The following is a 15,124-nucleotide window of genomic DNA, read 5'->3' on the forward strand; positions in this document are numbered from 1 at the left end:
GTGCTATCTTTGCTTTTACATTTTGTTCATGAGACCTGTCAAAATCTCCTTCAAAGCTTCACATGTATGAAAAGACCTTTCTAACTCATACAACTATTGAGGAGAAAACCCGCAACTAAGTGAAAACAAACCTGACCATTTTTCAATTAACCAGCAATCCAAAACAATAGCTGTGGGAAGCACAAGTCACTAGAATTAATTCCATGTAAATTCTGGAGTCTAATGATGGTTTATGTAATTAAAGCACTGACTTGTCAGTGCTTTGATCAGAGCACACTGTGTCAGCTAGAGTTAGCATGCAAATTGGTTAGAGGCATGGCTGGTAAAAGGGCTTAGAGAAGAGAAGCTTCCCACTCCTCTCTACCTGACTTATCTTCAGGTGCTGCATTCTGTCATTTAAAATTGTAAGTTTTACATTTTTGACTCCTGCAGTCACTGCATTCTTCCTTCACTGCCCATAACTCTGACGACCACTCTGATGCAAAATCTGAATAGACATGCTGCTGTTTCAGACAGCTAATATCCCATCTTGTCGCCCCACAGCTTCACCATACCTTATGTAGCAGTGAGGCGTTCTCACCGGGAGCAAGACAGGCTCTAACTTGCTCTTTTTCTGCAAATAGCCTCCACCTGTTCGTTTTCACCAACAGTTGTGATGTGTGTGAGGAGCAGGACTTCATTCCATTCCAAGTTTAAAAACTCACTCATATAGGCATCCATGGATCCTAAAAACAAACACAACACTGTTTCTCTAAAGCACATTACCAGTTTAGTTTGTTTTGACCAGTTTTTATACAGTGATAGGGGATGTGTTTTGCAGGGTTGTTTACTTAGCTAAGTCAGGGCTTTTTTCTGGAGCTTCTTGTGAGGCACAAAAGCATTGGGGAAATGGAGTAATCCATCATGGATGGACTTATAGCAGCAAGCTTAATTTCTCTTCATTTGAACTTAAGGCTTTCTACATCTTCAGGCGAAGTTTGCATCAAAGCCATTGGAAAAAACCAAACATGCATGGTTTTTGTCAAAAATGCCTGTTTCCCTTCTCATCCTTGTGGTGTTTCAGTATGCTGTTAGAAGAAAACAGAGGGAGCTTGTTGTTCATGAGAGAGGAAAAAGTCATCTGGGAGGGCTCGAATGGTGCATTCTCCTATAAGTCTTCTCAAAATGCCTTACTCCAGCTACTCATCTTGGGCTTGAGGCAGGAATTGTTTTGTGACCTAGAATCGTCCCTTCTGCTTTAAATAATAAGAAAAATAAAATTAATCGGGATCATGTTAAAAGTAGCATCATGAATGACTTCAGCACGAATTTAACCTCCCCTGATCATGGTTGTCTTCTCTTCTTACTTCCAAAATAAATCATATGGAGCCCGCTTTTCATTTTTTCAATGCCTGGCTACCCGGGTACTTCATCAGCTCTTGTCTGTATAATCCTTCACCTGGTTTCAATCTCCACCCTCCAAGGCTGTCTGGTTTTAGGTTTGGTGGTGTTTTTTTAAATTCATTAGTATGATATATTGTAATGCCATATTTCTATCCAAATTTTTATTATGTATATCTCTTACATTTGAATTTATCATCAGATAGTAATGAATAGTATAAATAACCAACAGCCTAAATAAATGAATAATGAAATCCATCTTGGATCTTGTTTTTGTCCAGATTTGAACTAAAGCTCCAGTCCTGCAACTTCATCTGAGGTCAGCGGGGGTCCACAGAGGGCCACCCACACAGCTCTGATTGCAGACCCAGAGCCACAGATTGTTTACATTTTCCTAAAGAATCTAAAATAGTGACCAGATAGGCAGGGAGCGTGACTAAAGAAAATACAGCTGCTGCCAGTGGATCAGAACTCACAAATGCGGAGGTGGAGAACACTGCCTGGAAAATTTGGAAAGTAGGCTGGCTAAGAGCGTACAACCCAGAGTGGTGGTACAAAGCATGCACAAGATGTGCTTCCAAATCCCCAGAAAGCTTTGAACTCCTAGCTGAGATGTACTTACTCAGTGGGAGAACCTCCTCAGAAAAATACCCTAAACAAACAGTATTTTTCTACACTCAGAAATAAAAACCCTGTCACTCCTCTCAGGGTGTCTCCCATTCGCGTAAACCAGAATCATCTGTGTAAGTGCTGGCTCTTTTCCTCCTATTTAGAGGACAAAGAACAGGGAATTTGAGAAGTCCTTGGAGTCAGGGTGGAGATGTTTGGTTCACTGCAGCTCCCTCGGCCATGAGCTACCCGCCAGTGTGACCTGTCACACGTTAACGTGGTCGGGGAAACTTCTTCCCGGGGAGACATCCAGGAAAGCTATCCTACACCAGGCATCTCAACCACCCCACTGTGGGGGGTTCTTTAAACCATTTCACTTAGCTGGAGGAGGTTCTGGAGAATGTGAATCTGCCAGGTGTGTTGAAAAGTACCCTGACTTGGGATAAGCAGCAGTCGGTGCTGTTTGCTATTAGACCTGTAGGAAATCACTCCACCTTTCATGTTGTCCAGAATTGTCTGCTGGTGGTTTTCCTTTCCTGCCCTTAGCTGACACAGTTACCAGTGAAAGCAGCCGAGGCTCCAGGAGGAGGACCTTCCTGAGAGCTCTGCAGCTGCCAATTACCTCCAGGTTTTTTTTCCTTTTAATGTCTGAATTACCTTTGAGTAAACACAATATTCATCTGAGCCATGAGTGAAGACTTGTCTTCTCCACTGCCTTTGAAATGGCCGTGCTTTTGCTCAGACACTGCATTATGCTGTAAAATGTGGCTTTGCTTTTGACCCTGTAGAGAACCAACATGTGGGTGTCACTGAATGTAGAATAGGGCTATGCTTCAAATTAAGACACCTGAATGTGCAGGTCCCCATGGAGGTGGCCAAGCTCCCTTCGCAGTCAGTGGGAAGCTGGGATTCAGTTCAGCTGCCCACAAAAGCTGGGGTTCAGTTCAGCTGTCTGTGACCACAGACACCTAGTGCTCAAACCTGTGTTTTGCCACCGATATCTACAGTGCCACAACTCTCATGGAAACTAGGCTGGGATTCAGCTGCCGTAATAGCACCAGAAAGCTTATGTGTGGACATCTAAATCAAGCCCATAGCCCACCTGCAGACAGTCACCACTACACCTCAAACTAAATCTAGCCCCTCAACTGGGTTCCTTTACCTGGCCATGAGCATCCAGAGCCATTTGAAACGCCTGCAGGGCATCCACATGGATCAGGCAAAGGTGACAGCTTGTGGGATAACAGCCAAGCAGGATGTCCTGGGGCATCTCACTTGTCACTTAACCCCTGTGTTTGAGCATCTGAATCCCACCAGTAAGCTCTGTAGCTCCAGAATGGATTTGGCAAGTGAAACATGCAGTTCTTGCAGACCTGCTGGTGCACAGTCTTGGTGTAGTACCACCTTCCAACGACTGTGATGTGCAAAGTATGCTAATTTGGTTGATCAATGTTTATAAAGAAGTTTGGGATCTATCTAGGTGGTAACACTACAGATATATAAAGTCATTATTTCCAGTGCTTCCTATGAAAATCTTGATATTTACCACCCTCTGGCATTTATCTGAAGTATAGTATTTGCAGTTTAACCTGATACCTAAAATAGGAAAAGTCAATTTAACAAGCTGAAGCAGTAAATGTTAAAATGCGAGTTTTCATTTACATAAAAGTCCAGATTTCTTCACAGAAGAGTGTGAAAGGGACATGGTGTGAACATCATAAGGTTTCTGTGATACTTACTTCATTGTGTTAGATTCACTTGTTCTTTTTGAAGGTGCAATAAACATATTTTGGAAGCAATTTCTCTATCACTTCGTAACAACTGAGCAGCAAACCAAAATCTTTGGGTCTAAAAGCTGCTTACATATTTTTTTTGTTTCTCCTTTGCTTGAAACAGGTGCCTATTCCCTGTCTATTCGAGACTGGGATGATATGAAAGGAGATCATGTCAAACATTATAAGATTCGTAAACTTGACAATGGTGGATATTATATCACAACTCGGGCACAATTTGAAACTCTTCAGCAGCTGGTTCAGCATTATTCAGGTAATTTTTCAGATAATACATGACACTCTGAAGTATTTTAAAACAAAAGTGTTTGCTGCTGAGCTGATGTATGTGTAAGACGCCCTAAAGAGTCATTTGAGCTATGTCTCTCGCTTGTTGTAATGCATCTTCCATTATCCCTTTCCCATTACAGTTATAAATGGCTCTGAGTGCTGTTCACAGTGTACAGCAGCAGAGCTTTTAAAAGCTAGCATTCTACTGAGGTAAAGCTTTTGCCTGCTCTCCCTCCTCTGAGCAAACAGAATTACCAGATTTGACTTGCACATCTCAAAGCGTGAATTCCCTGTGCATAAGCGAGTGCTAAATATGTACCGTTTTGCAGCACAGTACTGCTAATAAAGCAAATAGGCAATTGCACCGTGGAACTCAGTCACCTAAAGCAAGGACCAAAAGGTTTGCGTATATTACCTGACTCAAATTTTCCCATGAGATTTGTGTTCAATGAGCAAAGTATTAATATTTAAATTATAATCAGTCTAATTTTAAAAATAAATATGGCAAGGTGGGTTTTTCTTTATGCATACTGCTTGTGTCTACCCTCCAAGCTCTTTTTTTCTTTTTAAATTCCTGCAATTAAAATGTGGCATGCACTATTCAGCTTCAAAGCGCATCGTGCTGTCACTGGCGATTGGTGTACAACAGATACAACTTTAAAGCCCCCCCAACCTCTCCGTAGGACAGCTGGTTCTTATGTAGAAGACTGCTACGCTTCTCAACATTGTCATTTTCCAAGCAGAAATTTGTATTTTGAATTTTTTTTTTTTCTGTACTTTAGCTTTTTGTAATATTAACAGATGACCCCAAATGCTCGCTGCTCAAAACCTTTTCATAATTTTTACTTGGGAAATCAACTTCTCTGTGGGGTGTTTTTTCTGTATTCTTTGTATTCTGTCTGCTGTATTCTTATGCTATTCATACTAGACATCTGGCTCTCTTCTCCGCCCAGTTTCTGGTGGGTCTATGCTGCCTGGGAGAATTTCTAGTTTTTTCTGGTGACTCCACATTAAACTAAGCAAAATAATGTATAAAAACTCACATCTAAGAAAGATCATTTTCAACCCCGCTATACCAGCTGGTATATGCCAACTTTTAGTTTTCTATGGTCAAATTATTTGGGTGGTGTATTTTCCATGCACAGATGCAGAAACAAATAGATCTGGAAACAGCCATTTCTGTGCAACACAGAGGCATAATCGGTAGGACACAGGTAGGGTAGCTCAGGAGGGCAGGGTACAGGCTCCAGAAGTTTCACCTGTGGTCTCCCAGACCCAGATGAGCACAGGAGCCCTTGTTCCATGCCAGCCCCAGCTGTCTCGAAACATAAAGGCTGCCTCTAACCACCTCCTCTGCAGGCTGGATTGTAGGAGGTAGATTAGCACCATGCCGTGTGAGTGCCTAGATTTACTTCTAAGAAGAGCTCAAAGATGCCCAAAGGACTCCTTAAAGATCAGCACGTTTCCTGAAGGACCACTGCCTTCACAGCAGGACTGGTACGCTCTGCAGCCCACCCTTCAGCCTTCATCCCATAGCTATCCAGGCTGGAGGACCGCTCTTGTGCGGGCAGACGGAAACCAGGTTACCCAGGTAGACAGTGTGCAGTTTGGTCTCACGTAAGCAGTCCTGGGTCAGGAGTTGGAAGCACAAAGTGTGCCTTTGTGCAGACACAGCATGGGTATCCCTGCACTGTGCTCCCATTGCGCTGCCGAGTACCCTTACAGCCCCGACTTCCCTCTTTCCCCAACCCCTTCTTACCTAGGTAATAAGATTAACTGCAGTGCCTGGACTTTCACAGATGAGATTTACAAATGAAAAATATTGAGATCCCCAGGGTGTCCGGATGTCAGACGAAAGTCCAGTAATGGCACGTCTGAAGCCAAAGCATCATTCACCCAATCCCTAGCAGCCGGCCTGTCAAGCATAAGCTCTTGTGTGTGCAGTCTAGGCTCAACTGGGGCACCACATGCTAAGCTTTTTTTTTTTTTTTTTTACAACTGAAGAAAACAAGGAGATCTTAAAAACCTCCATTTTCTTTCTGCAGCTGTCCAAACTCATAAGGAAGCTTTCCAGATACTATCCATATTTTGAGTAGTCCCTCTCCTAATGTTCCCATTGGAATTATCTTGGAATAAGACATGCCAACTGGTCGGCTCATCTTCCCTGTTTTGTGGTCTTTGTTGTGTTGCTACAGGAGACACAACAATGTCCGTGTCAGGGTGCCTCTAGGGGCTTCCCCACCATCCCACAACATTTGTTCTGAGGAGGTGGAGCTTGGTGTTGCAAGGACTTTCGGTGCTTGCCCACCTTGTGATGCTGACACAAACTGTTCGCTTGTCCAGAAAGAAATCTTGCACAGGAGAATAAAGATTATGCTTGAGTCTGAATTACAATTACAGTTCCCCACCTCGTTCTGCTCTGCTGCAGCTGTTTTAAAATACAAGTGGCCATGCAACCTTTATAATCTACTCTGCTTTGTGCAGCATAGCATACTACACAACAATATGTGTGTGTATATATTTTTTTATATATCGTTGTTTTTATATATATGATATATATTAATGTAAATTATCTTGTGACTTTTGTCACAGTTCAGTCTTCTGTGAAGCTTTGCAGGACACAAGTATAATGAATCTGCCCCAATCAGTGTAGGACTGGCTGCATCTATTAATAAAGATTTGCTCTATGAAGAATGGCAGAAAAAGCCTTTTACAGCACACGTAGGAAAACACCTGTTTCACAGAGTAGAGTATAGAAAATACCTTTTTCCAGGATACCTAGAAAAAAATTTGCAAAAAAGTCCACCGAATTTTCATTGCTGTGATTTTCAGCGTGAATCTTCTCTGTGTTTTTTTTCACTCAGTTCAGAAACAATGCAGTTTGTGACTTAGAGATTATTTTTTTGAAGTTATACTGCACTGTATTGCACCAGTTACTTGTGGAGTTACCTTAATGCAGCGTTGTGGGAGAAGGCAAATCCTAAGTCCACAAGAGAAACCATTGGCTGTCACCTTCCATTTCAGGCTGTGGAAGCAGAGACTAAAATATTTCCTGTTCTGTCTCAAATGAATATGTTTCAATGTTCAATTTCTAATCTTCCAGGATGCTTTGTGGTATGCAACTAACAGCTGTTGTGAGTAGCATTGTTTTTATGCTTACTGTTTTTGTTTCATGTCACACTTTTTTTTCTTTCCTCTCCTTTGCTGTTGGCTTCACTTCTGGCTCCATCAGAGAGAGCTGCAGGTCTTTGCTGCCGCTTAGTAGTCCCCTGTCATAAAGGAATGCCAAGGCTTACTGATCTGTCTGTCAAAACCAAAGATGTCTGGGAAATTCCACGAGAATCCCTACAGTTGATCAAGAGACTGGGAAATGGGCAGTTTGGGGAAGTATGGATGGGTATGGAGCAAAATAATTATTCTAAAATAGCTCTCTGTGTGGGGATTACAAGATGGAAGGTGAAAATGCAGGACACTGATCCACAAGAAAAAAAAATGAGCAAAACTCAAACTGTTCAGAAAAATACCTTTGGAAACATGTCTTTGACTTTGAAATTCTTTAATCTTCAACTTTCACTGTAATTGATGGCAAAAGAAACTGAAATTCCATGTTTCCTTGGAAGGTTTCAATTTTGATGAATTACCACTGTCTTAATAATAAATCAAGGCTCACATAGTAGTCTATTAATTATACCAAGGAGCCTTTTTCTGCAAGCTAACAAAAACCTCCTTACCTTCAGTATCCAAAAATCAGTGTTTGCAAATGAACTTTAATGCAGCACTGAAAGACAGGTCACCTTCCATCTTTCTCAATGCATGCATAATTTTGGATTATAAGTGTGTTTTTTTTATTAATTTCCTCTCCTATAGAGAAAGCTGATGGTTTGTGTTTTAACTTAACTGTGATTGCTACGAATAATACCCCACAAACTGTTGGATTGGCTAAAGATGCATGGGAAGTTGCACGTGATTCATTATTTCTGGAACAGAAGCTTGGTCAGGGGTGTTTCGCTGAAGTGTGGCGTGGTAAGGCAGAGAATATATTTTGCTTTGGACGGATCTTTTAAGGCCCTCTTGGCAGAAATAAACATTTCAAGTAGAGATCTTAAAGCTTAAAGATCAGAATAATATGATATGTTAGTCTATATCACCTAAAACAGTCAGATCTAGATACAGTGATCCAGGGGGAAAGTTCCTTTCATTTGCACGCGCTGGTATGAGAGGTTAGGGCATTGAACCTCATTAATTGCATTGGGTTTATTTGGGTGACTACACAATTGCCAGGTATTGAAATAGGAATGATGTAAGGAAACTTGTAAGGCAGAATGGCTAACCAGAAATTAATCTGGTAAGTAGACTTTTTTTTTTCCTTGTGTGTTTTAGCATGGATGGGGTCCGATCCTGAAAATGCTTTCATCCGCTCTCCCAGTTTAAAAATAATGGCAAGAATCAGCAAGCTGATATTGTCAAGCTAGCTTTCCCACGCATCCACTTCTTCAAAGCTGTTTTGAAATTTGTATCTCCAGCAGAACCCTGTAACTCAATATAGAGACCAGGGACAACAGAGGCAAGACTTGCCCAGCCCAGCTGAACCCCCACTTTGAAGTCCAGAAATACTGGCATTTTCCAAATCCACTGGCATTGTTTTCTGCACACTTGCCAGCTTTACTTACTGGTCCTCTCTCTATGGGACTCATTCTTTTAATGACTATAAAACAATAGCAATTTAAAATATACATAAATCTTAGTATAGCCATAACGTTGAAACACAATATAGTGGCCATTTAATGAGTGGTGGGCTCAATTTTTGTGCCAAATTGCATTCTCTGTAGCCTCTTTAAAATTACTGATTCAAATAAAGAATCACTATATGTTGTTTCTTTACATCAGAATCATTTGGTGGAGCAGTTTGGCTGCTCTTTTTGATGCAGTGACACAAAAGTATGTACAACCAAAATAACCAGCAGGCTCTCCGGGGTTCTTGCAGCTGTTTTGCGTTGCAAGACTACAGCAAGGAGCATGACAGCAAGTCTGTGAAATTTATAGAATTTGTGGAATAGATATATAGAAATTTATATAATTTCACAGAATTACAGTTGACCTGCTGCAAAGAAAACTGCCTGTGCTTTATATTAGCATCCACACATAACTGCAGTTTCACCTTCTTGTTCTCCATCTGCCTGGCTAGCTCTGTCAGTGGAGCATCTCTCATTTCGCCTCAGTGGCCAGTCCGGCCTAAACCACGACATGAATGCATGCAAGAGTTTCAAGTTGATTTTAATATTTAGTGGTCAGCTTTGTGTGCTATAGATCTTAAACTGCTACAAGCTAAAGTAGCAAATGCAGTTTAAAAAAACCCAATCATCTATGAGAAATACAGTGCCAAGTATCAGTACCAAATATCTGTCAGAAATGCTTATGTTTCTTAAAGTACTGCATAGTAAAAATATGTTAACAGCCCTAAAGCATTAGCAAATCAGAATAGATTATCGCAGTAAAAATTAATAAAAAATGCATTAAGTAGTAATTAACTACGTATGGGAGGAATTCAGAGGGACGTCTGCTAATTTTCTATTAGAGAGGAAAATATCAAAGCACAACAAGGAGATTTAACAATTTAAACTGAAAACTGGGCTGAGAGGATAAGTTAACCTTTTTGTTTGATTTTCATTTTTTAACTGGAGAAATTCATAGAAGCATTTAAAAATAGAACTGCTGAAATGACTTCATGGTAATAGAACGAGTCCTGGGATTTTTATTAAGGCAATGCAAACAGATAATACACAGTTAATCCTGTTAACATGCCAGGTAAAATCCTAGTTTATTAATGCCAGTGACAGAAACCCTGGTGCCATAAGACCAGGGTTTCATTCCTGGTTCACATAATCTGCGGTACCTCTGCAAAGTGGCTGTGACTGACAGCACTCTGTGGTCCAGAGCCTCGGTGGCACCAGACAAAACACGCTTCCTTTTACCCATCAGAAAATATTTTGGCCACCCTGCTGGAAATTAGAAGGTGAAACCGCATCCTTCCCAGCTTACGTGGGAGTGCCACTAAAGCAAAGTCCTGCTTCGGCTCTGATTTGCAGGACTGAGTGAAACTAAGACCTCAAGAGTACCTCCTCAAGCACGCTGGGGTAGGGGTGGTAGTAACTCGAGACATTACTCCACACCAGTAGAGGTGACAGCACTGGGCACCGAGCTGGCAGAAGAAAATCAAGGCGTAGTGAAAACCAAACTTGCACTGCACACTTTTGGCTAATACATGCCTCAAGCTCCTCTCAGACAGCGTCATGTGTTGCTGTGGGGATTGCCCTGCAATGGCGGAACCACACATCACCTCCCACTCCTCCCCTGTCCTAGGCCAGGCAAGGTGGCAGCTGGGACCTGACCACTTGCACAAAATCCAGCTGATTTTGTGCTCTGGCAGGTTGCAAAAGCTCATGATGAAGTTATTTCGGCTTAACCAGTTGCTGTGCAGCACCTGAGCCCTGGTAACTGTTAATGTGCTTTTAACAAAGACAAACCAGGCTTCTTTTACACTTTACCTTTTTTGATGACTTCTGAATTTAGAGAAACTAGATCTGAGTCTGAGTCTTCACACACTTTGTGAACCTTCGGCTATCCTCATGTTTAAGTGCAGAGGAGTAATTTTTACCCAATGTGGTTAATTCCTGAAGTCATTTGGTATTGTTCTGCCTGATCACACAGCAGCTCCCTATCAACAGATCACAGGTCCCATTCAAAGTCTTTTCAGCCCTGGCTCTGGAGCAGGGTTCTGGCAAGTCTGGGCAAGGGACAACCAGAAGGCACTAGGAAAGTGATATTTCTGCCCATTTTAATTTTCCATCCTTTCCCTTCCCCAGTGCCTCATCTCCCCAAAAAACCTGTTAACATACATAAGTGGTTTGTTTGGTTTGTCGTTTTTTTCCAGTCCTCTTTCTCCCCCTTGCAAATACCCAAGTGAAGCCCCACCTCCTGTGGGATGCCCTGAGTCAGCCTTCCCCAGATCTTTCCAGGTCCTTGTGCAAGCTTTCAGGTGTTACGGAAGGCTTGGTAGATGATGGCTGAGAAATGATACAACTTGTCCATTTCAGTGCTGACCACAAGTAAAGAACAAAGTGAAGTGGATGGGAACCACCTCGGTTTCAATCAGCAGCTGCTGGGCTTCTGGGGATGAGGAAGGGAAGGAAAAAGAGGCATTTCAGTTTGGAAACACACCTGCATTTCTAAAATTAAATGGATTCAGAATTTATTTCTTGGGAATTTTTCTTAGAATATTTTTTTTCCTCTGAGTCAGAGCAAAACCAAAATGTTAAAATGTTTTGCAAATGGAAAGTTCTGGGTTTAACCAGTTTTGTTATCCAAATCTGTGACTGGAGCTGTGTTGTTTTCTGTAGCAATTACTTGTAGCAAGGGAATACATAAGATGGGTTTCAGCAGTCCCAAGTTTCTTACTCAGAGAAGGTTTCTGTGGACATCAGTGGAAGCATTGTCTGAGTAGGACAACGGCAATTGTGCCCCAGTGCCAATGGGAGTATTATTTTTCTGTATAATAGAAAAAGACTAAAATATGAGGGAGGCGTGGGAGGAATATAATGATAAGGCAGCATGGGAAACCACATTTTTAAAAAAATAACTATGTTAAGTGTCCTTGCTAGTTTATTCCTTGGTTACATTAGGCATCGGGCAGAAAAAGGAGCAGGAGATGTTTAATCTAACTAAGTATCTGTGCTTGTAGGTACGTGGAACGGAAATACTAAAGTGGCTATCAAGACCCTGAAGCCTGGCACTATGTCTCCAGAATCCTTCTTAGAGGAAGCCCAAATCATGAAGAAGCTAAAACATGACAAACTGGTCCAACTTTATGCGGTGGTATCTGAAGAACCTATCTATATTGTCACAGAGTACATGAGCAAAGGTGAAGCCAGAGCTGCTGCCCTTGATAACAATGTTTTTCCCTTTGTTAATGCTCCTTGGGGATATGTAGGGAGGTGCAGTGTGATGCATGAACAGCGTGCGAAGCAGGAGAGAGGGAACAGGAAGCTAAATTCACCTCTGGCTTCAGAAGAATTATGAATTCAACTCTGAACTGGGCCCAGAAACTGACATGCCTTAGATTTACAAGGAAAACTTGCATTAGGTGGGGAAGGGAGAAGTTGGTGCAGCCTAAGTGCTTCCAACTGCATCAGCATCTAAACTTCCCTGTCAAGTGGAGATATGCATTTTCTAGGATTGAATGATATTACATGCTGCTTCCCAAGATCCTAGCTTTTCCCAGTGCCAGAGAGTTCATACGGTATCTTCTTTCAGTGTTTACTTGCTGCCCTATAATTTCTGTTTCTTCTTTTAGCAATCCTGAGTTCTGCTGCATGCACCTCGCTCCCAGCTCCCAGCTTAATTTTCAGTTTACCGCATTTATCATTTTAATACATGATTGGCACACATGATTCTTTCCTCCTCTTTCCCCTTCCCTTTCCCCTTCTCCTTTCTCTTTTTCTTTAAGCTACTTAACCGGTAACAATATAGTAAAATGAGGAAAGGGAAACTTTTCACTCCATCAGATCTCCAGCAGGGGTGCTGAGAGCAGAGCAAAAAATCTGCTTGTTTTGGAAAAGCAACTGAATCAAATAGGAAACATAAGTTCTCACAGGGAAATTTCATTGTACATCGGAGGATACACTCTGAAATTTTAAGTGCATTTTTTCAGTCTGTTTGGAGTTGATTTTTATTTTCCTGGCAGGTGCCTGCCCACCTCCCTGCTCAGAGGCATCCAAGCCCTGACTAACTCACACTTTAATCATATGTCTCAGTGACAAGCGTGTGCTTTTTCCCCTTTAAAAAAAAAAAAAAGACTTCTCAAAATCCTTCTGAAGTACGTGGTTTATTTTGGCTTACTTTACTAGTTTTTACTGTAACATTTTACATCTTTGGATCTGAGCTTGAGGCTGACGATTTATCAAGGGAGAAACGCCTAATCATCTGTCTTTTCCCCTTATTTATTAAACCAATTCACTGACCTTATTTAAAGGAGACTGTCACAGCTCTCTGTTTGAACACAAGATTGGGAAGGGAGCTACAGCATCCGAGGCTGTTTTTAAAAGCTACAGGGAACCTCCTAGCTTTCCCTTGCACAAGAGAGCTATGTCCTTATTGCTTTTGCTAAAATTGCTTTTGTTTGAGCTCTGCTTTGTCTTCTTTAGTTTTGCATAGTGGTCTTCTAAAATTAATGGTTCATGCTGCATGTAGGTATGGGTTACCTAGAGAAGGAGCACTACCAGTCTAAGGAAAATCAGTCTCTGTTAGTGCTAGGCCCTTTGGGCTTACCAGGCTCCAGGCTGACCTTTCTTTTGGAGCAGGTTGAGCTGGGATCCGACTTTTTCCGTAGCTTGTGTGACTTGGAACTGAGCTGATGCTTTTTAGCTAGCTGAGGCCTTTAGAGATCAGCAGGTATGTAGTTTCAAAGAGCACTGGAAAAGTTAAGAAAGATCAGCTTTCTCAGTAGTGGTAGGAAAATTAAAAACAATATTGTTGCTTTTCCCTGCAACTGTCTTTTGACTAGTGACATATTCTTCTGCAGGCCAACCTTAAAGCAAAGAGAAACAGGAAAATTCTAAGTTATTGTGGGGTTTTTTGAAACAGTCCACTTGAACTTGAAATGTTGCTGTCTTCAATATTGCACACATTGCTGCACCTCCATCCTGATGAATAGCCATTGTTTCCCTAACATCTCTCTATTGTGTCAACTTTGCATTTGCAGGGAGTTTGCTAGATTTCTTAAAAGATGGAGAAGGAAGAGCTTTGAAGTTACCGAATTTGGTGGACATGGCAGCCCAGGTCTGTCTTCAGAGTATTGAGGATTTAGGTGTATATGTTTTATGGACCGTGTCTGTCTGAGTTCATTTTAAAATGCACCAATTGTGTTTCATGCTTCTCGCAGGTGGCTGCAGGAATGGCGTACATCGAACGAATGAATTATATACACAGAGATCTGCGGTCTGCAAACATTCTGGTGGGGAATGGCCTAATATGCAAGATTGCTGACTTCGGATTGGCAAGGCTGATTGAAGACAACGAATATACAGCCAGACAAGGTAGATATAGCAGCACGCATAGCACTGAGTGTCATCCCTGTGGCGTGGCTTTAAAAAACTCTCTTCCATATGCTTTGGGGTTGCTTTCAGTAAATTCTGAACTCATATTAACTCCTAGCCCAGAACTCCACTGCTGAATGCATGTCCTAAAGAGACCGTCTTATTTAGATTTGCCTTCCTTTTAAAAACTGAGCACAATGAAACAAACATGATGAGTGGGAGCACAGGTGGGTGAAGTGACAGTAAGGACAAGATCCTTGTGGTGCCATAACAAAGAGGATACTATACTTATGAGCCTTGAAAGCCTGAATAGGGTAATCCAGAAAAGCCTATGTAAGCGACTTCTTTTGTAGTGTGCCTTCTAGTATTTACTAACTGCTATCAACGTTGCTGGGCTAGCCTTATTTTCTTTATTTCAAACTGGTCAAAGAACTGTGTCTCTACGCAGTGGAGCTTTCTCTCTGAGTACTATGTTTTCTCTGGGAACTTTAAAAGTTACTTCAATAGGAAAGCCATTTCCCAGTGCCACACAGAGTGCTGGGCACAGCCGACCACTGATACACTATAAAAATGTATCAAAGAGTATTGTAGCTTTTTTTAAAAAGCATGTGTGTGTTCGGACTGAGCCACGACACAGGCTCTTTGTAGTTAGTCATTCTTTACAAGTCATGATTAGTTGTCAGATGTTGGTCCAAGTTTGCAGAGCTACAGTTTTGTTCTCTTTCTGTTGGCAGTACATTGGTAGTGCTTGCTCAATACGTGTCAGTAAATACCACTCCGTCCATTTCAGTGCCAAAGCCAAAGAGCGTCCCGTTAAACCCTGCTGTATGTTGTCAGAAAGCACGGGGCGGTTAAGTACTTCATAACCTGCATTTGCCCCTTCCAGTTCCCAGTTTTTTTCTCTTTACCAGAAGCCCCTGTTTCAGCATGGATTTTGCCATTAATTCTTAGGAAAGAGCTAACCTCTTTCTGTGACTTTCGAGT

At 41.7% G+C, this 15,124-nt stretch overlaps 1 protein-coding gene across 3 annotated transcripts in view; it reads left to right on the top strand.

Annotated features, from left to right (window-relative positions):
* The window catches only part of FYN (FYN proto-oncogene, Src family tyrosine kinase), a 39,319-nt gene that overhangs the window by 6,468 nt on the left and 17,727 nt on the right, over positions 1 to 15,124 (top strand). The window contains exons 5-9 of one of the 3 annotated variants that reach the window (XM_009893609.1): positions 3,886 to 4,035; positions 7,917 to 8,072; positions 11,788 to 11,967; positions 13,807 to 13,883; positions 13,987 to 14,140. In XM_009893609.1, coding sequence (XP_009891911.1) covers positions 3,886 to 4,035; positions 7,917 to 8,072; positions 11,788 to 11,967; positions 13,807 to 13,883; positions 13,987 to 14,140 — 717 coding nt within the window. Of the gene's footprint in view, positions 1 to 3,885; positions 4,036 to 7,281; positions 7,447 to 7,916; positions 8,073 to 11,787; positions 11,968 to 13,806; positions 13,884 to 13,986; positions 14,141 to 15,124 lie in introns of all 3 variants that reach the window. The other 2 variants (XM_009893608.1, XM_009893610.1) reach the window with 2 other exon arrangements.

The sequence above is a fragment of the Charadrius vociferus genome, unplaced genomic scaffold (assembly GCF_000708025.1).
Source record: "Charadrius vociferus isolate BGI_N301 unplaced genomic scaffold, ASM70802v2 scaffold359, whole genome shotgun sequence".
NCBI lineage: Eukaryota > Metazoa > Chordata > Aves > Charadriiformes > Charadriidae > Charadrius > Charadrius vociferus.